General features: G+C 39.1%; 1 protein-coding gene across 9 annotated transcripts in view; it reads left to right on the forward strand.

Moving 5' to 3' along the window:
- Window positions 1-26,247, forward strand: part of ARHGEF28 (Rho guanine nucleotide exchange factor 28) — a 368,879-nt gene that overhangs the window by 275,062 nt on the left and 67,570 nt on the right. For all 9 annotated transcript variants that reach the window (XR_010750308.1, XM_066377149.1, XM_066377154.1 and 6 more), the window contains 8 exons: window positions 958-1,102; window positions 1,180-1,307; window positions 2,522-2,662; window positions 4,170-4,417; window positions 5,690-5,812; window positions 7,004-7,121; window positions 9,896-10,150; window positions 12,442-12,518. Coding sequence is in view for 8 of the 9 variants with exons in the window: in XM_066377149.1 (XP_066233246.1) it covers window positions 958-1,102; window positions 1,180-1,307; window positions 2,522-2,662; window positions 4,170-4,417; window positions 5,690-5,812; window positions 7,004-7,121; window positions 9,896-10,150; window positions 12,442-12,518 (1,235 nt within the window). In the remaining variant the exon portion in view is untranslated. The remainder of the gene's footprint in view (window positions 1-957; window positions 1,103-1,179; window positions 1,308-2,521; window positions 2,663-4,169; window positions 4,418-5,689; window positions 5,813-7,003; window positions 7,122-9,895; window positions 10,151-12,441; window positions 12,519-26,247) is intronic.

Consider the following 26,247-nt stretch of genomic DNA (forward strand, 5'->3'; position numbering starts at 1 on the left):
ACAGGTGATTGGGTGTGATGTTGCACATGGTTGAATTAGTGCAGTCAGTACAACTGTGACATCATTTACTCCCCTGCTCTGACACCCAAAGTCCCTTTGACCTCAGTTGTAAGGAAGGTACTTCTCAATTTCATAAGGTTAAGCGTGAAAGTAAAAAGCACCTTAGAATTAATAAAATATCATCTATTACCTTTCTTTACTTGGAAGTCATAAGAATAAAATTAAATCATACATGTGTCAAAGTTTTTATAATATCCTGGGGTTCTTATGAGCATCTTCACCTTTTGCTTGAGAAGGTATATGCTACAGCTGTAATAGCATAGGACTGAAATACTTTCTGAGAGTTATTGACAGTGCACATCAAATGTAAATGCATTTATGCCTGTAGCATTTTAGAATAGATCAGGAAGGAATTGAAGCACCATTAAGTTTTCAGTATGTGAGAGAGAATATCCCAGCTTGGCTTGAAATTTTTATTTGCCTGAAATTCTTAAAGAAACAGACTCTCCAGCATCATTCCAATCCACTGACATGCTGTGTGTGTGTGCATACATGTGTGCTTGTTTATACACACAGTATGCATTCTAGTAGTAATGCTAATAACAGGTTGCATCTATATGAAGCTGGCTGTAAGGTGTACAAGCAGTGGTTTATGGGAAAGCTGTCCCAGTATTTCCCCATTCTATTTTCTTGTTTGTGTAATCCCAGCCACCCACAGTCTCCAAGTAGATATGCTAGAGTCGGCCTACAGCTGGGCTGTCAGAAGGGTGTGAAATGGAAGGGACATTTGAAGCAGGTGTTGGGATGTGGCAGGGAGACAGGTTTCAAGGCTGGGCATGCGATACATGAGAAGCAGCCATTTGAGTGTTTAGCTTTCTGGCTTTTAAACGACTACCTGAGCTTGTTGTAATTAATGCCCTCAATGGAAACGCATGAAGCATCCATTCTGATTTCCAGATTCTTCATTTAGAGACGTGCCACTGCCTGGCCTCTCCTTGCATCCTTCTTCCTCCATGCCCATCGGGTTGCCGGCTGGGAGGAAAGATTCTGCAGGGCAGGCCCATTTGTTGTCCAGAAGCGTTCCAGGTGCCACCTTGGACAGGTAAGGCTCAGTGTGGCTTTATATCTTCAGGTCTCAGAGCCTCTGCTGGGCTAACCCTTCTCCCTCCTTCCCTCCAGCTTCAGGAGGTCAGGGACATCCTTGGAGTCTGAGAGTGACGGGAACACCTGGAGAAGCAGGTCTCATTCCGATGAGCTTTTACAGTCCATGGGCTCATCTCCCTCCACGGAGTCTTTCCTAATGGAAGGTGAGAGAAAGACACGTTTGCATTTACTTGTATTTCTGTGAGCATTTGCCAAAAGGAATATTTTCTGAAGGATGTTCGATCAAAAATATTCTTCATTCTTTTAAAGAGTTCTGTTTCATGGTGTCTCTTTGGTATAGTTTCTTCCAATTAAAAACAAAAAACAAAACAAACAAAAAAACAAACAAAAATGAAAATTTATCCCCAAAGAAGACTTCCATAGAGTGACCAAGGAAATATGATGTTTTTTTAATGGACATATGTCATGAGCATAATGAAGAGAACAACATGCATTGTGTGTTTGTTACCTTTTTAAAAAGTTTTACAGACAGTGGTGAATGAATTGAAATATGATTATACATTAAAATATATATTTCAGGTAAGGAAGAAAGATTTGCTTGGAACACTAGGATATTTATCCCCATGTTCTAGGGAAATAAATTCAGTTTTGAAAAAGAGCATATTCTGTAGGAAAGGACTTAATCTGGGGAATTACTTATTGTATCCAAGTTGTATCAATAAATAAAAGAAAACCAAATGAAAAGAGAGTAGTGATAGGAGAAAGGAGTAAACTCTGCCCTAGGTATTTATTTCTTTCATTTTAAACTTAAGTCTTTAAAATTCATTTTCATATCATCTTGATTACTCGGAGTTGGAATCACTCGCAGGAGTGCTGTTTGGACCAATAGAACTTAGTTTTCCTGAAGGGTGTGCGTTGTCAAATTCTGTCAGAAAAGTCTGTACTCACATGACTGAGTTCTTACACCATGCTTCATGTTTATCTTAAGGACAGCAAGCCAATGAAAGAGCAAATCAAGTGGACAAGTAAAAATTTAGATTTGAGTAAACAGTGCAGAACAGCCCAGGGCAAAAGAATGTGTGTTCAAGATTCCCTAAGCACATTGTGGACTCTGAGGGTTACCAAAAGTAAAACTAAAATAGAGCCAGCCAAAACAAACAAAATAATCTTCAAATGTTCTTTCTGGGGGGGGGCATGTACACAATCACTGTATTAATATCTGGTCCTTCTTTGCTTTCATAAGAGCAGTCTTGCCTTTCATATGTTTCAACTCCGTATCAAGAGCATTTTGGCTTAGTCACTTCTATGTTCTTAGCACGTTTATTTAGTGTGACGAATCCATAAACACAAGTGCTTGTGAAGATCTGTTAGTGTTTCACTTGTTACTCTACGTCTGACTTTTCTAAAAACACATTAGATGTTGTGGATTCTTCTCTGTGGAGCGACCTCAGCAGTGATGCCCAGGAGTTCGAAGCAGAATCTTGGAGTCTTGTGGTGGACCCTTCATTTTGTAGTAGGCAGGAGAAGGACGTCATCAAAAGACAGGATGTCATTTTTGGTAAGCTTTTCAGATATGCTCCTCGGGATGAAGCAGTCTCATGGAAAACTCCTGGAATTTAAAACCAGACCTGGGTTCAAATCCCACTTGTACCATTTTCTAGTTACTTAATCTCCAACAAATTTTTTAATTCGCCTGGACCTCAGTTTCTCTGTCTGTAAAATGGGTATAAAGATAATCAGTTTTTAAATTTTGTGAGGACTATAAGAGGCATTGTATGGACCTGGTATGAAGCAGATTTTATTTCTCATACCCTTTTCAAGTTTACTCAGGCATGGCCTATACATGTTTACCTCTGCTATTATAAGAACCACAGTAAAAAGTCACATATGTTGATGTAGGATGGACAGGGCGGCTGCACATAGGACTCCGTTACTCGCCTGCACACCCCAGAGCCTGCCATTCCTGTGACCGCAGTGGGGCTGGCAGCACCGGCTGAGGGCAGTGTGCCAGAGTATGCCGCAGTCCTGCATGTGGAGTTCAGCTCTGTGATACTGAACTAGTTTGTGCTTCTTGGAGTGAAGACAGTATGAATCAGGAGAAGCTCAATTATACTCCATGAACTTCACCCCTTTATATTAAATCTAATGGTTTTTAGAAGACTCACAAAGTTGTGCAACCATCAGCTGCTGTCCAGTTCCAGAGCACCTCCATCACTCCAGAAAGAAACCCTGTACCCATTAGTAGTCAGTTGTCGTCCAGTTTTCCCCTCCCACTTAGCCCCTGGCAACCACCAGTCTACTTTCTTTTTCTGTGAATTTGCCTATCCTGAACATTTCACATAAATGGAATTGTACAATATGTGGTCTTTCATGACTGGCTTCTTTCACTTAGTATCATGTTTTCAGGATTTATTCATATTGTAGTGTGTATCAATCCCTCTGTTCCTTTATAGCTGAATACTATATTTCATTGTGTAAATATATCAAATCCTGTTCATCTAATCTTTAGTTGATGAATACTAATTGATGCTGAATTTTATAGTGGAGATTTGTTTTAAAACATTTCCACATTTCTTCTTTTTAATTTATGTAACCTGTGGTGTTTAGCTACTAATTTAGGTCAGTAGGGAGACTTTTTTTTTTTAAGAGGGTGGGGGAGAGAGAGAGTGACACAGACAGGAAGGGAACAAGATGAGAAGCATCAACTTGCAATTGCAGCACTTTAGTTGTTCATTGATTGCTTTCTCATATGTGCCTTGACCGGGGGGCTCCAGCAGAGCCAGTGACCCCTTGCTAAAGCCAGCAACCTTGGACTTAAACCAGCAACCTTTGGGCTTCAAGCCAGCGACTATGGTCATGTCTGTGATCCATACTCAAGCCAGCGACCCCGCACTTAAGCTGGGGAGCCTGTACTCAGAGCTGGATTGGCCTATGCTCAAGCCGGTGACCTTGGATTCAAACCTGGCACCTGAATGTCCCAGATTGATGCTCTATCTACTGTGCCACCACTAGTCAGTCTATATGGATACTTGTTTTTAAAGCCTGTTTCTACTCATATGTTTCAGAGCTAATGCAAACAGAAATGCATCACGTCCAGACCTTGTTCATCATGTCCGAGATCTTCAGGAAAGGGATGAAAGAGGAGCTGCAGCTTGACCACAGCACTATAGATAAAATCTTCCCTTGTTTAGATGAGTTACTTGAAATTCATAGGCATTTCTTCTATAGCATGAAGGAGCGAAGGCAGGAGTCCTGTACTGACAATGATAGGAATTTTGTCATCAACCGAATTGGAGATATTCTAGTGCAACAGGTAAGAGAGGTTTAAAGGCTCTAAACTCAAAAACCAGAAAGTTTACACATTCTCTACAGTGTTAAAAGCCTGTGGGAAACTGGAATTGATTTCATTTTGATTGAGGGATGATTTTGGTTTATTTTCTTTCATTTGATATTGGACTGTATGACTGATGCCTGAGAGTTTTTAATAGCCAGTGACTGGCTCCTCTCTGTCACAGGACTTGGCTGAATATCGCTGGCTCTATCACTACCTCCATCAGGAGTAACAGCTGTAAATAAATCTCCTTATGAAAATTCTACTTAAACTTTTCATTGTGATGGCTTTGCAATAATATGGCTCCCCCAGTGTACCTGTGATAGTCCAAGATATCTCCAAGATACATACTGGCTCATTTTAGGAGGAGTGAGGCCATCTATTATCATTAAAGCTCTAGAATTCATACCTGGGAGTCAGAGATTTGTCTGTAGGTCAAGCATATTGAAATAACTATCCCACATCTTTGCTTTTCTCTATTAGTTAATTGTATCCTAGTTATTCATCTTTCTCTTATCTTGGCTAATGATTACCTGCCCCTTGATCCATTTGTAATGTGCTGATAAAAAGCAAATTCTTGACTAAGAACTGAGTTCATGGACATGATCAATTAGCTAGTGTAAATGCCAGCCAGTGAGAGGACCCTTACTGAGGGCCCCCAAATGTTGCCACATAACCCCTCCTTCAATCTATAAAAGTATTCTAACTATAAATTATAATGATAAAGTTGCACAAACATTAAAATAGAATAAAATATGTCAAATGTTTTTCATTTGACTGTTTGATAATTGAATTAATTCAATACAATATAATCACATTAGATTGATGTCTTCCTTTTACCTCTTGACTCCTTTCTTTTAATTTAAAAAGTATTTGGGAAAAAGAAGTGGTTGGTAGTCCATGTTGGTTTTGTTTTGTTTTTTTAATGTAAATATTGTACTTGCTCATATGCCATGAAAAGACCAGAAAAGTAACATGAGCTATTTTTATGAAACATTTATAATATTGCTAAGAAGTAGGCCCACTAATAATAGACATTATTATTAGTGGGCCTACATGCCGACATTATTGTCTATTTATATATTAATAACTAGGTAATTATTTTAACATATGCTCATTAGCATTGAGCTCTGGAAACCATAATGCTTATTCTTTATTTGCAAATAATGTATTGAAATATATGAAAATTGCATTTTCCCTTTAGTGTTTATAAATGACTCAATTTATAAACCATTATTAAAATGTTATTCTCAGTTTTCAGAAGAAAATGCAAATAAAATGAAGAAAATATATGGAGAATTCTGTAGCCATCACAAAGAAGCTGTGAGCCTGTTTAAAGAACTCCAGCAGAATAAAAGGTTTCAGAATTTTATTAAGGCAAGTATTTTAAAGCTCTGTTACTCAGTGGTAAACCAGGATGGGCAGATATTTCATGCTTATTTCTTATGTGCTCTAAGCTTCCCATCCAGGTGTTGGTTTTTCAGGGGAAGGAGAAGGAAGTGCTAATAGGTTTCTGGCCAAGGTACAAAGTCTTTCTTTCTGTGTTAATAAAATATTTCTTCTAAATAATATTCTTTTGTAGCTTATATTTGTGAAGTCATGGCCTCCAAGCTTACGAGCACCTTTGTAATACCCCATGAAGCTCTTTGATACCCTAACAAGTTATAAATAAGAGGAATCATAGTAAAAATACAGGATCCCTCCACTCCCCACTGGATTGGTTTGAAGCAAATCCTTGGCTCACCATTTCATATGCATCTCTAAAAAATATGGTATCTTTTTTATAATTGCAATGATATCACAATAGTATAAATTAACATTCATTCTTTAATATTTTCCAACAGCTGGCCAGTATTCAAATTTCCCTGATCATCTCGTAAAATTCGGTTGCTCACATCAGGATCTGTCCAAAGTTCACAATTGTTTACAAGGATTATATCTTTTTAATCTGTTTTTTAATTTGAATGTTCTCCTTACCTTTTTTTCATCTAATTTGTTAAAGAACTGTGTCCTTTAGCATTTCATAGATTCTAAATTTCTATCTACCATTTAAAAAATTCTAACAGATTCTTCTCCTGTTTTTTCTTCCCACATACATGCATATTGAGAACTTAAAAATTTAAAGAATACTCTGAGATTATTTAAGAAAAATAGTTGCCCTGATTTGAGGAAATTTTAAGTACTACGATGATAACATGTAAAGAAGAAGACCTGTTGGAAAAACATAGTTAACTGCAAACTCATACTCAAAATCTTGAGTATTTTTTCAAAACTTTTGCTGTTCATGAATCTTACCACTTATAAGTATAAGAATTTACTCACTTTTGGAATTAACTACAAGTACATCAGAGCCACTCAAAACTCTTTGGAATCTTTAATAATCTTATTGATATTAATGACAAAATATATAATTTAATGACAATGCATCAAGTTTCAATGAATGATAATCTATATTGTGCTCTGTCTGAATAGAAGTATGCTATTGCAGTCTCTGAATTATTAATTCACACTTATAAAGAAAATACAGATAGAATTTATAAATATAAAATTAAATCTATGTTTTTAAAGCTCCGAAATAGTAATCTTCTGGCTCGACGCCGAGGAATTCCAGAATGCATTCTGCTAGTCACTCAGCGCATCACAAAATACCCTGTCTTAATGGAGAGGATATTACAATACACAAAGGGTGAGTGATGACTTCTGGGACAAACATTTGCCTCTTTCATTAGTTTGAAACATATCTAGGGTGTGTAAAGAGCTATATATGCTTGTAGCTTCTGATTCATAAAGATTATCATTATGAAAAAACTTGTTAAAGCCTTTGGATTTGGATATATTTTGAAAAGTTATCTTTTATAATGTGTCTTGGCCAATAGTCTGAAGTCCTCCAAGCAGCCCAAACCAAGCAGGCATATATCATTGATCCTAGCAACAAATGCCAACTTTCTCAAGCCATGGATTATTAGATTGAGAATGATTTATGAAAGAACTATTTTTTACTCTTTCAATTCACTAAGGTCCAGGGGATAACATCTGGGCACCCTTTAAGGAGCTCTTAGTGCATGTGGCTGGACTGCAAGCTTCTGGAGGGATCTAGATGGCCTGTGTCTGTCTGGCTCACAATTGGATCTTTAATACCTAGTACAGTTGCTGGTGCAGAATAGCCTATCAATGAACAAACACTTTATCGGTGCAATAGATGAATAAATAAAAATGCCTTGTTCCTGACCTGGCCGGTTGGCTCAGTGGTAGAACGTTGGCCTGGCATGCAGGAGTCCCGGCTTCGATTCCCGGCCAGGGCACACAGGGGAAGCGCCCATCTGCTTCTCCACCCCTCCCCCTCTCCTTCCTCTCTGTCTCTCTCTTCCCCTCCCACAGCCAAGGCTCCATTGGAGCAAAAATTGGCCCGGGCGCTGGGGATGGTGCCATGGCCTCTGCCTCAGGTGCTAGAATGGCTCTGGTTGCAACAGAGCAATGCCTCAGATGGGCAGAGCATCGCCCCCTGGTGAGCATGCTGGGTGGATCCCAGTGGGGTGCATGCGGGAGTCTGTCTGACTGCCTCCCCATTTCCAACTTCAGAAAAATTCAAAAAAAAAAACTGTTCCTCAAGCTAGCTTATTGATCTCGAGTTTACTATAATTGGGGGTTAGTGTGTTATATTAACAAGGGCTTGGATTTGGAGTTGTGTAAGCTTACATTGCTATTGCTTATTCTTGGTTCTGCCACCCATTAGTTGGGAAAATTAATTAAATGAGCCTTAGTATTCTCCACTACCAAGTGAGAATGTTAATTCCTATCTTATGGAATTGTTGTGAGGATTAAGTCAGATTGTCTCAGAAAATGCCCAGGCCCTGGCTGGGTTGCTCAGTGGGTGAAGTTTCTACTTGGTGCACTAGGAGTCATGGGTTTTAGCCCTGGTCAGGGCACTTATGAGAAGCAGTCAGTAAGTACACAGATAAATGGAACAACTACGTGAAACAAGTTGATGCTCTCTCTCCCTCTCCTCTCTAATCAATAGAAAAATTAAAAAAAAAAAAGTAAAAAGAAAATTCCCAGTGCAGAAAATACTTGGTATAATCAAAGTACTCAATAAGTGGGAGCTGTTTTTATATCTTTATTATAATCGGTTGACTTAGAAATAATGAAAATGGTGTCTTAAGATAACGTTTAAGATCAATGAGATCATATATGCCAACTCTAAAAAGTATTGATAGTAATAAAATGGTGATTTCACGGGCAATTAGAAGGGATCTTCCTTGTTCACGGTGAGTGTCTGAACCTATTCCTGGAGGGTTTTTTGACAGATCCTCAGCTAAGAGATTTAGAACTTGAAACGTTTAGACCCTCTGGAGGACCTGTTTTCATTCCACTTGACTGCTCTTCCTGTGTGTTTATTTCTGCTTCCATAGGAGTCTAGAGAACCTTTTATTTTCTCTGCCAACTTTTTTCTTCCTCTTTTAGTACCTTCTAACCACCTGAAACTTTCCCCATCAGTACCATTTGCCTAAATAGGCATCAGCTAGGTGGTTTTTTTATATCCTCAAATATAAAAAGATAGCTACATTCAGTTTTATCTGGAATTTCAGGAGGCTGATCTAGCAACTCCGCCAGAATTTTTGCTTAAGATAAGCCAGAAATAAGACCAGGCAGCCAATGTCTTAAAGAATAACAACTGGAATTGGTGATTATCTACTCTGTTGGCATTAGCCAGTAAGCACAGTGCCATGGTCCAATGTTTTAGTTCAAAAAATGTCTTGAGTGTATTATTGATATAATCATCTTCACTCTAATGCAGTTGGAAAATATAATATTGAGTATTATTTTTATGGAGGAAGGGATCCAGGAAAGTAACTGACTCTGATGCCTATTTAAGGCCTTGTTAGCTCATTTATGAAAGGACTGCCACCTGGGGCCATGGCTTGACTGAGTTCTGAGAAACTTGATCTGGGGATTACTTGATTACCTGTGTATGGGAAGGCAGAAGAAAGGCCTAAGTGAGTATACATGGTGGGGCAAAAGTAGGTTTATAGTTGTCCATATGGAAAATAATAGAATAATTAATAAATAATAATATAAGAATAAACTGTGTTTCACCTACTCAGAACTGTAAACCTGCTTTTGCCCCACCCTATGTACACAACATTCCCTGCCCTGGGAGGAAGGTCAAACCAGTCCCTAGGGACTAGACATCCTATTTTCACAGTGTTTCAGCTGAAGCACATCTGATAAACTAATCTTTTATAATTAAATATTTTAATGGTTCTTTTAGGAGGAGGGGTGCATAGTGATAGTGTGGTATTTGAATTTAATTCAACATTTTTATTATGAGATTTATTTATTTGTTGCCATTTGGATGATGCATTTAACTGTATTTAAAACTATAGAAATCAATTTGTCTTCTTTATCACTGACTTATTGTATAATGTTCTTTCACTCATTCTTTTTCTTTTTACCATGCAGAAAATACAGAAGAACATAAAGACTTATGCAAAGCTCTTTGTTTAATTAAAGACATGATTGCAGCAGTGGATTTAAAAGTCAGCGAATATGAGAAAAACCAAAAGTGGCTTGAAATCCTAAGTAAGATTGAAAACAAAACATACACAAAGCTCAGGAATGGCCATGTGTTCAGGAAGCAGGCACTGGTCAGCAAAGAAAGGACTCTCTTATATGATGGCCTTGTTTTTTGGAAAACTGCCACAGGCCGTTTCAAAGGTAATGTGGTCTAACAGAGCAATTTCTCCTTTTTACCCCACACATGTTATTCATTTAACAGAGGACAGATTTTCAAAAAAAAAAAAAATGGATGAAGGATGTAGGCATATGCACAAAGCCCAGGTCAGTGGAAAATTTTCTGAAGGATCAAGTCATGAACTTCCATAGGCAGTATGGCCAATGCTACAAACCTTTGGTGGGAGTTTGCTGCTGTAAGCAAAAGCCTTCATATATAGTTTATGAATGCACAAGTTAGTGATGTTTGAATCAGGGGAACTCAAAATGCTACTAATTGTTGGCACAGAAATATTAATCTAACCAATGTGTATTTAAAGTGAGGCAGTACACCCACACACTGAGAGTCTGCTGTGTGCCAACCCAATTAGATCAGGGCTGGCAGACCACTGAGGGGAGAAATGAACTCTGAGTGTCATATTTGTTATAGAGTAACACAGTGCATAGACACATTTACATTGGTGTAAATGAATCTTCAGTGCTACTGTTTGCTAATAGACATTAACTTGACTCTGCTAATCTAGTTAGAGTCTGAAACAGTTCACTCACATTCTTAAGGACCAATTCTGTAGCTAGCATCTGGCCTGAGCTAGGCTTTCTCAACCCTAGCCACACTCAAGAATCACCTCTGGAGCTTGAAAAATTTATTACTACTTGTCTCCTCCCAGAAATTCTGAGTGTATTGGTCTGGGGATGGACCTCAAGTATAGAGATACTTAAAAGCTTCCAGGTGAGTCTATTTGAAGCCATGTTAAGAATCACTGGTTTGCTCTTCTTGTTTTTAACACATCTTAACATCCTTAGGTAAGCACTGAGAGGTTGTTAATTCTATTGGAGGGTTGTCAAGTTTTGGGGATGGTTGCCTCTAATGACTAAACTAGCATTTGTTGATCTGCAACTTGCCATGTTGTAAATAAGCATTCCATGATTAGAATATTAACCAACCTATAATATTAAGTAGTCTGTAGATCCTGTGTGTCCAAGTCATTTGCTTTTTATCTATTTTGCAGAATCACTAGTTTGATAACTCAATGTCAGAATGGTTAGTGGTATAGTAAAGATGGTTTCTTGAGAACAATTTGTAAGGGAAGTACAGGATCTCAAACTTCCTTCAGATCGAGATGGAACAGAATAGCAGATTTTTATATATAATTTTTATACATAAAATCAAGGCAGATGCTGCCCTCTAACATTTTTAATTAAGCACTTCCCTATCCCTTTAAAGGTAAGGGCTTGTTCCATTCTATTAAAACCTTTTTTTTTCAACTGGATAATTTTTTTTTTTTTTACAAAGACAGAGAGAGTCAGAGTGAGGGATAGACAGGGACAGACAGACAGGAACGGAGAGATGAGAAGCATCAATCATTAGTTTTTCGTTGCGCATTGCCACACCTCAGTTGTTCATTGATTGCTTTCTCATATGTGCCTTGACTGTGGGCCTTCAGCAGACCCAGTAACCCCTTGCTTGAGCCAGCGACCTTGGGTCCAAGCTGGTGAATTTTTGCTCAAACTAGATGAGCCCACACTCAAACTGGCGACCTCGGGGTCTCGAACCTGGGTCTTCCGCACCCCAGTCTGATGCTCTATCCACTGCGCCACCGTCTGGTCAGGCTCAATTGGATAATTTTTTTAAAAAAAACCTTTTATTAAGCGAGAGGTGGGGAGATAGAGACAGACTCTGCATGCTCCCCAACTGGGATCTACCTGGCAAGCCCCCTAGCAGGTGATGCTCTGCCCATTTGGGCTGCTGTTCCATTGCTTGGCAACCAAGATATTTTAGTGCCTGAGGCAAGGCCTTGGAGCCATCCTCAGTGCCCAGGGCCAACTTGCTCGAATCATTTGAGCTATGGCTGTGGGAGGGGAAGAAAGAGGGGGGAAGGTGGAGAAGCAGATGATCTTCTCCTGTGTGCCCTGACTGGGAATCAAACCCAGGACTTCCACATGCCAGGCCAATGCTCTACCACTGAGCCAACTGGCCAGTGCTGGATAATTTTCTTTCTTTTTAAAAGCTGCAACATTAAATTTTTCTGGAGGTTTAGCAATGCTTTTGGTTATACATATAAACATGTATGCCTAAACATTTAAGTTATCTATAAAATATATCTTTGACCATCATAATACAGGCATTCTTAATAAAAGTTTCATAATTAGACTAAATCTTAGTCTTTTGTCTTGAATAAATTTGTTTAAATTTTAAACATGAAATCACAATGCTTTATGATGGTATTGAACTGTGGTTTGCTTTATTAATACTAATAATGCTTTTTTCTTTGAAGATATCCTAGCTCTACTTTTAACTGATGTGCTGCTCTTTTTACAAGAAAAAGACCAGAAATACATCTTTGCAGCTGTTGTAAGTATATGGATATGTGATGCATATTTTAAATGGCTTAATTCCACATCTTGCAAAATGCCTGAAATTCGTAGTGACATTAAATAGTCATTGGCAAGAATATGCCCCTGTTATATTCCCATTGTAACAAGTATCTAATTGTGTTTAGTAACAAGCATCTAATTGTGTCTAACTAGCATGATAAGTGTTGAGTTATTACAACCAGGGCAGGTAGTTAGCTGGTTCAGCTGTTTAACCAATTGTGAAAATATTGAAGTAGTTTGGTATTGTCTGGTGAATAGGTCTCCTCTCTCCCCAACTCACCCTCTGCCATCTGGTTATCTTGGTCCTTTCTCAGACACTCTCCCCTTTGACTTCCCAGAAACTCAAATATTAATGCTGGTCACTTCTGGCCCCTTGCTGCCTGTTCCCACTGAATAGCAACTTACACTTGTTGCTAACCCTGTCCACAAGTGTCATGACATTCCTTCTATCTAACAACAAAAACAAACACCGTCCTGGGATCTAAAGTTTAAAGATTCTTTCTTATTTCTACTATACTGTTTATTAATTATGAAGGCTACTCATGTAACAATTATCTCTATAGTATGTTATGTTAACATCATTGCCAGTAGAGATGAGCAGTAAAACCAAAGTTTTATAACATTTCTTACACAACGTCTTGTGGTCCAAAATGATTCGCTTAAAGAAGGAAAATGTCGTCAACTAACTCCTTGTCAGCATCATGGAGCCTCAGGCCCTCTGAGAGGGAAGAACCGAAGATGTAGTACCAATGGGGACAGTATAATGGTGTCTCTCTAAAGCACTAATGGTCATCATCCATTGACTGATAAGACATTCAGGTATCATCAGCAGATATCATCATCATTTTCAACTGTTTTTGGCAAATTCAAATTTTAATGAATGTTCTGTTACGCTGCTCAGAGTACACAGAAGCAAGCCTGCCCCGTGGTGGATTCTGGGGAGGAAGAGGCCAGAACAGCTTCACCTGCCTGCCTGTGCTTGTCAGGTTGGTGCAGTAGGCTTCCTCACCTTGCTCAGCACATTGTCTCTGAGCAGTGTAATGATGCAGGTAGCATAAAGGGCAGAGGTTCTCTCACAAAGCCAAACCAGAGGAGAACAAGAGGCCTTAAACAAGGTCCCAAGGTCCCAGGTCCCCTGGAACTCTCTATATTACAGACTTCATGACAACCTGCTGATTTGTCCAGCAGCCCTGCTCCAGTTACCTGGGAGGCTCTGAAAGAACACAGAGTACATAAGTGGGAAGGTGGGACCACTTTGTTTGATCTGTGGGTTGATGAGGGCCACACTAGAGAGAAAACAAGTTTATACTACATCTTTATATAAACAAAGGCTCTTCAAAACCAAAGACCTAAAGGAGAGGAAAATCCTACTTCCTGGGTGAAGTTTTCTATAGGACAGAAAACCTGATAATGGATCAGAAATTAGGCACAGCATAGACACGACTGTTTTCTTGGACAACAGAGCATATGGATTCAGATCAAGCCATGATGTTTCACTTATAGTATGACTTGAAATATGGATCTGTCCCTCTTATCTGATCTCTTGAAGTGCCACCCATAGATCACATTTAGCATTAAATGGGATTTTAGGGATATAATCCACCAAATGCCAGATTAAAGGCAGGCATAACTCAGCTCCTCTTGGTGAAGTGTGTTTGGCTATGGACAACAGTTATGATGCTGATACTATTTCGTGAAGATGTTAACCTGACATGTAGCTGCCTTCATACAGCCCAGCTAAGCCTTTGCTGATGTCAGGAAGCAAAAAAGAAAACATTATCTTTAGAGTCAAGTGCACCTTACTATTTAACTATATACCTTTTAGTTTCATCATATACATTTACCTTGACACAGCCCATGTATCATAAATATCTTATAGTTAATATCTTGAGAGAATTGATGCATTGGCTTCGGGTATACAAATATCTGAATTCCCTAGTTCTCACCAGAGAGTTTAGAACATTATCCTCATGCTAATACCCATAGGTAAGAGTCTCTGTCCTTTGTGCTATTAGAAAACTTCTCAAGTTAGTGCTTGCTACATGTTATAGAAGATATGATGAATTTGGAAATGGCCAGAAGCTAAACAGCTGAAAGAAGCAAGAGGATGGAGTAGTTTCCCTAAAAGATAATTTTGGTTTTTTTAAGAGAGGAATCAGCTGGGAATGGCCGTAGTACCCACGTATATGAAATACATAGGAAAAAAAGTAAATGTATTCACTAAATCCTGGGATACTGAGTCTACGGGTTGTCTTAAATATTGAAGAAGGCAATTTCAAAATGAGTGACCAATGAGAAGGACAAAGTGATGATGTAGACATGCAAGTGCAAGTTCAAATGAGGAAGCAACCTTAGGGTCTTATTACCACAGTGGAATCACAAATAGAATTCCTCACTGATAGAATCAGCCACTTTGTGAAATCACAATGGATATAGTGTAACAATGGGGCTAAAGCTCCTTTTCCTCTTCCTCTGTGGCAAAGGTCTTCAACCCCAGGACCTACAGGGCTTGGGCAGGGATGTAAATGAGTGAACTGGACCAGGCTTGGTAATAGGAAACCAATAGACATGGTAGGGACTGAAGTGAGTGCATTACTGAGCTATGATGTATTTTTAGATGAGGATGTGGGCCCAGGATTGCTAATCTTCTGCTTTTGCATGAACCTAGAAATTTAGAATTTCTAACATGGACTCCTCCAGATTTTAAATATTGACAACTATTTAGGAAAAAAAAATCTATTTTTAAAATGCTGTGGTTCCTCCTGTAGCCAGTGACTTGGTTGGTCTGAGCATCAGCCCCAGATGCTGACGATAACTCAGTTGGTCTGAGCATCAGCTTCAGGTGCTAAACATAGCTCCATTGATTTGAGCATCAGCCCCAGACAGGGATTGCCAGGTGGATCCTAGTCAGGGCACATGTGGGAGTCTGTCTCTCTATCACCCCTCTTCTCACTTATTAAATGTTGTGACACAAACAAAATATTTCTGAAGTCTGGTTTAGGCCTTTGCATCATCAGCTTTTGACATCTTGTCTGCAAAGTAGACATGTAACCCCCAATCCTAGAGATTTAATTTGAATTCTTGATCATCACAGGTTTTTGTGTATGAGTAGTATGTAGTAAAATGATGGGCATGCCCCTGATGCCTCCTGTTTGATGGTAATTTAATTAATGCTATTTTCTATCTACTTATCTACTTTTTTTTACTTTTAAAATATCTGACCCCAAGCCCCCCTTCCTGAAACACTAACCAACTGGTTCAAATAATTTCCTTCTTGCTTATGTCTTAAGCAATTCAAACTTACTCTGCCTCTTTATATACAGAGGCTGTTTATATTGTAAGCTGAGTAAGCTAAACTGTCCATTGAAAGAAGGAAAGGCGATAAGGCCTCAGATAATAGATCTGTCATCGACTACGAGATAGTCACAGTACTCAGGAGCTCTCCCTAACTGGAGAGGGCCATATTCAAAATCCACTGCTGCAGGCTGCTTTTGCTTCCATTTGCAGAGGCCGAGCACAAGGCTGAGTAGACCAGTGGTCTGTCCCTTTTTTATTTCTCTTTATCCTGCTCTAAGAGGAATGGGATGAAGAGGTACTCTGGTATACCCCTGCACACATCTTCAGATGTGATAGAGTGGTGTGACGCTGGGAGAGCAAGGCCAGCACTAAGGAGTCAGTGGTGAGGGATGGAGCGGCATGTCCTGGAGAAAGGTGTTGCTCAGCCCATAAGGGAGAAGCATAACGACACCTTGCAACCAACTCTATAAACAGTGGTGGAAGCCACAAACCAGAGGAGAGTCTTCATGGTTACCCCCAAAACTGTAGCAGGGATTCTTTTGGCTATTCTTTCAACAATAGCTGCCTACCTATATTACTAATATCTTACTCATCTTTGAATCCCTAGGACTTAGAAAGGAATGTTGGTCACAGTGAATGTTGGGAAAAGAGTTGATTTAATCATGGCTTGGATGCCAAATTTTAGACTTTTTTCCTGTTCCCCTCTGATGGAGTTAGGTGAAATCTAGTTCTGCAGACATTTATTGGGTGCCTGCTCTATGCAAAGCACTGTGTTGGCTATATGAAAATGAATTAGACCCTTTACTGCCCACCAAGGGTCCCCTGGTTGGTGGAAAGATTTGTAGGTAGAACAATAGGAGTTGTGTTGCTGCGCTCCTACAATAGCAGGGTTAGTGGTTATGCTGGGGGAACCTAAACACTCGCCTCCTCATTCTTGCCTTTCATTATTATATTCCACTCCTTGGTACATGGGATTCTGTACCCAGCACCTTATTGGAACAGTGTTGCTGATGCCTGTCAAGTCCAATAGATTCTTCAGTTCTTCCATCTCTCTCAATCTCTTTGTAATATTTGATACACTATTTCCTATCCCTTGACCTTCTAAAAAAATGCCTTCACCCCTGACTATGGCATTTTGATATTTTTTCTTAATGCTCTGATGGTTCTCCTTTAAAATATTGTCCTTCTATTTATTTTATTTTTGTTGTTATTGCAAGGTAGTTTTATTTACTTGCAGGAAGTAAAGGAGACAAAATTTATATCCAAAGCTCTGCTTTCCACAAAGGAGGCTTATCCATTGCTAAAATATACTGAGTCAATTAGCTGTTGATATTTTTAAAAATTGTCCTTTTTAATTTTTTTTATTAATTTCTAATTTATTGTGTTTACATGGATTTAAATGTCCCACTGAATATAACTCCCTCGCCCCCCACCCCTGTGTCCCTTTTTATACCACCTTTTGTCCCCCTCCCTCTAACTCCCTACCCTCTTTCCTCTAGGATTTGCTGTCCTGCTATCTATATCTCTGTGTTATGTATATATAGTTTCACTTATCCCGTTACCTTCTCTGATCCCATCCCTTCATCCCCCTTTTCTCTGACAAGTGGTCCCTGTGACTCCGCCTCTGACTCTATTCTGTTCCTCAGTTCACTTTGTTCATTAGATTCCCACATATATGTGAGATCATATGATATTTTTCTTTCTCTGCCTGGCTTATTTCTCTTAGCATAATGATATCTAGGTCCATCCATGCTGTCACAAAAGGTAAAATTTCACTCTTTTTCACAGCTGCATGGTATTCCCTTGTATATATGTACCATCACTTTTTAATCCACTCGTCCACTGATGGACACTTGGGCTGTTTCCAGATCTTGGCTATTGTAAACAATGCTGCCATAAACATGGGGGTGCATTTCACCTTTTGAATCAGTGATTTGATATTCTTAGGATATATTCCTAAAAGTGGGATAGCTGGGTCAAAGGGCAGTTCCCTTTTTAATTTTTTGAGGAAATTCCATACAGTTCCCCACAGTGGCTGCATAAGTCTGTATTCCCACCAGCAGTGCAGGAGGGTTCCCTATTCTCCACACCCTCGTCAGCACTTACTGTGTGTTGATTTGTTAATGAGCGCCATTCTGACAGGTGTGAGGTGGTATCTCATTATGGTTTTAATTTGCATTTCTCTGATGATTAGTGACATTGAACATATTTTCATCTGCCTACTTCTATTGGCCATGTATATATCATCTTTGGAGAAGTGTCTATTCAGTTCTTTTGGCCATTTTTTCTTTGGATTGTTTACCTTCCTGATGTTGAGTTTTAGAAGTTCTGTATAAACTTTGGTTATTAACCTCTTATCAGATGTATTGGCAAATATGTTCTCCCATTGTGTAGGTTGTCTTTTTATTGTGTTCACGGTGTCTTTTGCTATGCAAAAGCTTTTTAGTTGATATATTTCCATTTATTCATCCTGTCCTTTATTTTACTTGCCCGTGGAGATAAATCGGCAAAAATATTGCTATGAGAGATATTGGAGAGTTTATTTACTGCCTATGTTTTCTTCCAAGATGTTTATTGTTTCACAACTTACATTTAAGTCTTTTATCCATTTTGAGTTTATTTTTGTGAATTGTGTAAGTTGGTGGTCTAGTTTCATTTTTTTGCATGTACCTATCCAATTTTCCCAACACCATTTATTAAAGAGACTGTCTTTACTCCATTGTATGCTCTTACCTCCTTTGTCAAATATCAATTCACCATAAAGGTGTGGGTTTATTTCTGAGTTCTCTGTTCTGTTCCATTGATCTGTATGCCTGTTCTTATGCCAGTACCAAGCTGTTTTGAGTACAATGGCCTTGTAGTATAACTTGATATCAGGAAGTGTGATACCTCCCACTTTATTCTTCTTTTTTAAGATTGCTGAGGCTATTCATGTTCTTTTTTGGTTTTATATAAATTTTTGGAATATTTGTTCTATATCTTTGAAGTATGCCATTGGTATTTTATTAGGAATTGCACTGAATTTATAGATTGTTTGGGTAATATAGACATTTTAATGATGTTTATTCTTTCTATCCATGAAGCCAGTATATGCTTCCACTTGTTTATATCTTTCTTGATTTCTTTTACCAATGTTTTATAATTTACTGAGTACAAGTTCTTTTTTTAAATTTTTTTTTAATTGACTACATGCTTTTATTTATTTATTTATTTATTTATTTATTTATTTATTTATTTATTTATTTTTACAGAGACAGAGAGAGAGAGTCAGAGAGAGGGATAGATAGGGACAGACAGACAGGAATGGAGAGAGATGAGAAGCATCAATCATTAATTTTTTGTTGCGACACCTTAGTTGTTCATTGATTGCTTTCTCATATGTGCCTTGACCATAGGCCTTCAGCAGACCGAGTAACCACTTGCTTGAGCCAGCAACCTTGGGTCCAAGCTGGTGAGCTTTGCTCAAACCAGATGAGTCCGTGCTCAAGCTGGCAACCTCAGGGTCTCGAACCTGAGTCCTCCGCATTCCAGTCCGATGCTCTATCCACTGCACCACTGCCTGGTCAGGCCTGAGTACAAGTTCTTTACCTCCTTGGTTAAATTTACTTCTAGCTACTTAATTTTTTTTGTTGCAATAGTGAAGGGGATTGTTTCCTTAATTTCTCTTTCAGACACTTTATTGTTGGTCTATAAAAATGCCACTGATTTCTGAATATTTATTTTATATCCTACCACCTTGCTGAATTCATTTATCAGGTCTAGTAGTTTCTTGACTGAGACTTTCGGGTTTTCTATGTACAGTATCATGTCATCACCAAATAATGATAGTTTTACTTCTTTTCCAATTTGGATGCCTTTTACTTTTTCTTCTTGTCTGCTTGCTGTGGCTAGGACTTCCAGAACTATGTTGAATAAGAGTGGTGATAGGGGGCACCCCTGCCTTGTTCCTGATCTTAAGGGGATTACTTTTAATTTTTGCCCATTGAGTGCGATGTTGGCTGTGGGTTTGTCATAAATGGCCTTTATCATGTTCAGCTATGTTCCTGTATTCCCACTTTGCTGAGAGTTTTGATCATAAATTGGTAGTAGATTGTATCAAATGCTTTCTCTGCATCTGTTGATATTATCATGTGATTTTTATTCTTCCTTTTGTTTATGTGATGAATCACATTTATTGATATGCAAATATTGTACCAGCCTTGTCTCCCCAGAATAAATTCCACTTGATCATAATGTATAATTTTTTTTATGTATTGCTGGTTCCAGTTTGCTAATATTTTGTTGAGAATTTAGCATCTAAATTCATCAGTTTTCTTTCTTTGTATTGTCTTTACCTGGTTGTGGAATGAGGATTATGCTTGCCTGATAGAAGGAGCTTGGAAGTCTTCCTTCCTCTTGACTTTTTGAAATAACTTGAGAAGTATAGGTATTAGGTCTTTGAATATTTGGTAAAATTTGCATGTGAAGCCATCTGGTCCAGGACTTATGTTTGCTAGGAGTTTATTTATTCATTCATTCATTCATTCATTCATTCATTTTAGAGAGGACAGAGTGAGAGAGAGAGAGAGATTGAGAGAGAAAGGGGGGAGGAGCAGAAAGCATCAACTCCCATATGTGCCTTGACCAGACAGACAAGTGTGGGGCTTCGAACCAGCGACCTCAGCGTTCCAGGTCGATGCTTTATCCACTGCGCCACCACAGGTTAGGCTTGCTGGGAGTTTTTTGATAACTGTTTTGATTTCATTTGTTGTAATCGGTCTGTTTAGGTTTTCTGATTCTTTCAGATTGAATTTGGGAAGATTATATGTTTGTAGGAATTTAACTATTTCACCTACGTTGTCCAATTATTTGGCATACAGATCTTCATAGTATTTTCTTACAAGCCTTTGTATTTCTGCTGTGTTCGTTGTTACTTCTCCACTTTCATTTCTAATTTTATTTATTTGAGTCCTCTTTTTTTCTTAATGAGTCTGGTTAAAGGTTCATCAATCCTGTTTACCTTTTAAGAAAAGCAGCACTTGGTTTCATTGATCCTCTGTATTGCTTTCTTAGCCTCTATGTCATTTATTTCTGCTCTGATCTTTATTATTTCCTTCCTTTTACTTCCTCTGGTCTTTATTTGTTGTTGTTGTTTTTTGTTTAGTTCTTTTAGATGCAGGGTTAAGTTGTTTATTTGAGCTTTTTCTTGCTTCTTAAGATATGCCTGTAATACTATGAACTTCCCTCTCAGGACTGCTTTTGCTGTGTCTCATAAATTTTGAGTTGTTGTATGTTCATTTTCATTTGTTTCAAGGAAAATTTTGTTTTCATCTTTGATTTTGTTGTTAACTCATTCATTATTTTATAACATGCTATTTGGCCTCCAAGTGTTTGAATATTTTTCAATTTTCCTATTGTAGTTGATTTCTAATTTCATGCCATTGTCATCAGAGTAGATGTTTGATATGATTTCAATCTTCTTAAATTTGAGACTTGTTTTGTGTCTTAACATGTGGTCTATCCTAGATTATGTATCATGAGCACTTGAAAAGAATGTATATTCTGCTGCATTAGGCTAAAAGTTCTGAAGATATCTATTAGATCTAGTTGACCTAGTGTGTCATTTAAGGCCACTGTTTCCTTGTTAATTTTCTGTCTTGAAGATCTATTCATTGACGTTAGTGTGGTGTTAAAATCCCCTAATATTATAATATTGCCGTTGTTCTTGCCCTTTACGTCCATCAAAATCTGCTTTATGTATTTAGGTGCTCCTATATTAGGCACATAGATATTTACAATGGTTATATCCTCCTGTTGGATTGCTCCCTTTATCATTATGTAGTGACCTTCTTTATCCCTTACTATAGGTTTTGTTTTAAAGTCCTTTCTGTCAGATACAAGTATTGCTACCCTAGCTTATTTTTAATTTCCATTTGTGTGAAATATTTTTTTCCATCTGTTCACTTTTAGTCTATGTGTATCTCTTGTTCTGAGGTGGGTCTCTTATAGACAGCACATGTACAGGTCCTTTTTTCTTATTCATGCATCTACACATTGTCTTTTGATTGGAGCATTTAATCCATTTACATTTAAAGTTATTATTGATATGTAATTGTTTCTTTCCATTTTATTCTTTAAATCTACGATCCTCTTTTTCTCAAATTTTTTCCTCCCTTTGCTCTTTTTACAGCAGGCCCCTTAACATTTCTTGCAGTACTGGTTTGGTTGTAATGAATTCCTTGAGTTTTTTTGTTTTTTTGTTTTTGTCTTGGAAGCTTTTTATTTCTCCTTCAATTTTCAACGTAACCCTTGCTAGATAAAGAAGTTTTGGTAGTAGGTCTTGCTTTGCACCACTTTGAATTATTTCTTGCCAATCCTTTCTAGCCTCAAGTGTTTCTATTGAGCAGTGAGATGTCATCCTTATGGGGGCTCCTCGGTTGGTAATTAACTGCTTTTCTCTTGCAGCCTTTAGTATTCTTTCTTTGTCTCTTAACTTTGACACTTTAATTATCATGTGTTTTGCTGTAGGCCTCCATAGGTTTCTCTTTAATGGAACTCTATATTTCTTGAACTTGTGTGACTTTTTCCTTCATCAATTTAAAGAAAATTTCAACTATGAGTTCTTCAAACAGGTTCTCTATTCCTTGTTCGTTCTCTTCTCCTTCAGGAACCCCTATGATGTGGATGTTGTTTCTCTTCATGTTGTCACAGAGCTCTCATAGTTTCCTTAGACTTTTTTTACCCCCTTTTCTTTTTGCTGCTCTGCTTCCATGCTTTCATTTATCTTGTCCTCTAAATCACTGATTCAATCCTCTGCTTCATTCAGCCTGCTATTAATTCCTTCTAGTGCAGTCTTCATTTCTGCTATTTTATTTGTCATTTCTGACTGGTTCCTTTTTTATAATTTCAATGTCCTTTTTGATGCTTGCTATCTCTTTATTTAGATGCTCATTATGTCCATCCACTGTTTCTCTAAGATCCTTGAACATCCTAAAAATCATTATTTTAAACTCTACATCTAGTATTTTTGTTTTTTCCATCTCATTCAGTTTTTTTGGGGGGGGGAGATTTCTCTTGTTGATTCACTTGGGTAACATTTTTGTCTGCTCATTTTGTCTGTGTATTAGGTAGTGCTGTCTGACTTTGAAATTTTTGTGTAGTCTTTATGAAGAAGATGGGCTGTCCTCCAGGCCACTTGTTTCCTTCTTCTGAGAATGCTTCTTGAGGGTACTATTTTCCCTCTTGTTTTATGTGAGTATTAGATGCAGTTGGTCTTTTCATGTGTACGTTTATCTTTTCAGGCTGGTTGGCTCTAAGGATCCACCTTGATTATGTGTATTACATATTGTGCAATGTCTGTCCTGTTGGGCATATTTATTCTTCACAGTGTGTGGTGCCTTTTAGACTTAACCTTTGGGTGTGCTGCTTGTGTAGCTAGCTGAGTCTAGGGTTGGTGTTGTCTGCCACCTACTACCAGTAGTGTGTTGGCTCTAGTTCTTCTTGGGTTCACATCAGCTGCTGTTTGTTACCCTCTGTGGGCTACCAGTCTGTAGCTACTGCACTTTTCGCTGTTTGTGTCTGCGTTTTCTGTGTCTGGGTACTGTGGGAGGGGCCAACCTTTGTATAAGAATCAGCTTCCTCCTGCTTAGAGATGACAACAGCTCCATAAAATCCCCAAGCTCTGTAGGATTTGTATTCATTTTTCAGCTGCTCTTCCTCCGTTTGCAGCTGCCTGGTCTTCTCACAGATTCTTCTATAGTAAGATTGTAATGTGGGCTCTGGTTGGCCTCACCCAAACAACCCCTCTACAGATTGCATGCTTGGTGGGTTAGAACAGCTTACATTGTAAATACAATGTTTGTGGGACCCCCTACTTCAGGAGTCTCTTAGTCAGGAGTACAGTACAGGGAATGTGGCCCCTACTCCAGAGTTTGATCCCTCAGCCACTGCTGGATACTCAAATTTTACTTCTCCCCAACAAGTTGAGCAGCAGGTTCAGACCGATTGTGGCTGACAGTCCCCTCTGCAGAAGTTCTTTCAGCTTTTGAGACCCCAGTCTCAGGTATGAAGACTGAGAGAGTCATCTTCTGGGGCTGACTGTGCCCCTCCCAAAGTTGGTTAAGCCCTGTGACCAGATCCAACAATAGACTCACAGGGATCTACACTTTAAATGTCCATGCTACAAGCCTCTCTCCCTTCCCCCTGTGGAATCTAGCCTAGCAGGACAGAATAGCCAGCACCCAGGCCCTGCTAACTATGAAGCTCCACCCTATCCAATGCACATGAGACACTGTGCCAGTGCTGATCACAGAGAGTAGAACTCGCCTCAGCTAGGCCAGATGTGAGGAGCTTTTCCTTAGGATACCACTCTAGCAAGGGTTGTTAGGTCCTGAACCAATGTTTTCTGCAGCTGGCCCCTGGATGTGCCAGCCCTGGGCCTCCCAAGCAGGAACCCAGCACATACCAATGGGAGACACTACCCGTGACTGGCCCTCAGCAACTTTCTTGGAGCTACAAGCAATTCGTAATTTGTGGCTGCTTTTGCTGGGCCCAGATGTACATGGAAATATCAGCTGCATACCTAAGCTGGCTTTTACACACTCTGGGTCTGGGGGAAAGTCCACTCAAATGACCAAGTCTCCATGAGTCTCACCTCTTGCAGCTTGTCTGCTGGCTGCTTGTTGGGCTCAGCCGCTGAAAAAAACCTCTGCTAGAGTCTAGAGCCTGTTGCAATTCAGCAATTAGGAAAGGTGGTGGGTGTGGCTCCAGCCCTTTGTCCTAGGTGTCAGTCTGTCCAGACTTTTTTTACAGACCTCAGTAGGGTGTGGCCTTAGGAGTCTGGTGGGTATGACCTGAGACCCATAAGTGTAGTCTATCCCCTCTTCGGACAGTTTCAGCTGAGTCTCTTGTGAGGTGGAAGTGCCAGTCATAGACTTGGGAGAGTGTGTGTGGGGGGGGAAGCTCTGGTCTCAACTCCAGAAAACTGAGTCACTCACACGCCCCCTCCTTTTTGACCTCTCATAACTACCTGTCACCATCCCTGGGATAGAAGAGACTCTTGAGAGTGGAGCAGTTGCTTTTCCCCAGGCTGATGCCACTCAGAGGGGATTGTTCTACCCAAAAAAGATGGCGACTGCAGTACTGGAGAATGATTCAGCACAAGGGTTCTGGTGGCTGTCCCCCACAATGTTTCTCCCTGTTCTCACTGTGCCTCCATCTTTACACTCTCCTCCTGCAACTCCAGTCCTTTCAGCTCTCCCCCACCATATCCCCAGATAACTGGCTTTGAACGAGGTTTATTTGTGTGGGCCTTTTAAACAGGTGTCTTTGTCTGAGAGGTGTGTCTCTTTTACGCAGACAGAAAGCCTGCTCTTTGCACAGCTAAATGCTGTCTGAGCGCCTCTTGTAGGCTGTGGGGCTCTAGGATGGGGCTGTGGGCCTGGTGCTGAGGACCCACACCACTCAGGACAACCCACGCCGCAGTGAGAATCTCTCCGGGCCGCCACTCACTCCTGGGAGTGGGGAGCCTTTTCTGTGTCTTCGCCCTTTCTACCAGTTGGTGTGGTTTCTTCAGTGATCCTTGGTTATAGACTCCTCTTAGTTTAGTCCAAAGTTGGTTTTTCAAGATGATTGTTCTTAAATTAAGTTGTAATCCAATTTGTTCCTGTGAGGTGGTAGTTGGAACATCCACCTACTCCATCACCATCTTTCTTCCTGCAAACGTCCTTTTAAACCACCAATTCTTAAGGATAAAAATTCTCCTATATTTGCTTTCCCATCCTCTTTTCTCCATACCCTTTTTATGGCAATCTTACCAATGCTCACAGCTCTTGTGAGAAGATGGAAGTGATACAATGGTACCTTGAGATACAAATTTAATTCGTTCTGTAACTGAGCTCGTAAGTCAGTCAGCTCGTATATCAAACTACTGATACTGGACCTGTGTGCCCACATGCCAACTAATGGCAGCTTCCTGAATCACCACTTGTATCTTGGAATTTTGCTCGGATCTCGAACAAAAATACAGACCGAGTCGCAGCTCGTATCTTTTTTTTTTTTTTTTTTTTTTAAATATTTGGAAAATATTTTAATACAATATCATACATTATAATTATACTTTCAAAGATCATAATTAGATAACAGTTAATGTGATTCAGAGGTTGGACATTTGTATGATGGTTTCAAATTTAAAATCTCTTTAGATTTAATTCCTTGATAAAAGTTAAAATGCAAGTTATTCTATCTTAAGTTTTTCTTTTTTTTTCTTTTTTTTTTTTTTTTATATAATTTTATTTTTTTAATGGGGTGACATCAATAAATCAGGATACATATATTCAAAGATAACAAGTCCAGGTTATCTTGTCGTTCAATTATGTTGCATACCCACCACCCAAAGTCAGATTGTCCTCTGTCACCTTCTATCTTGTTTT

The sequence above is a fragment of the Saccopteryx leptura genome, chromosome 1 (assembly GCF_036850995.1).
Source record: "Saccopteryx leptura isolate mSacLep1 chromosome 1, mSacLep1_pri_phased_curated, whole genome shotgun sequence".
NCBI lineage: Eukaryota > Metazoa > Chordata > Mammalia > Chiroptera > Emballonuridae > Saccopteryx > Saccopteryx leptura.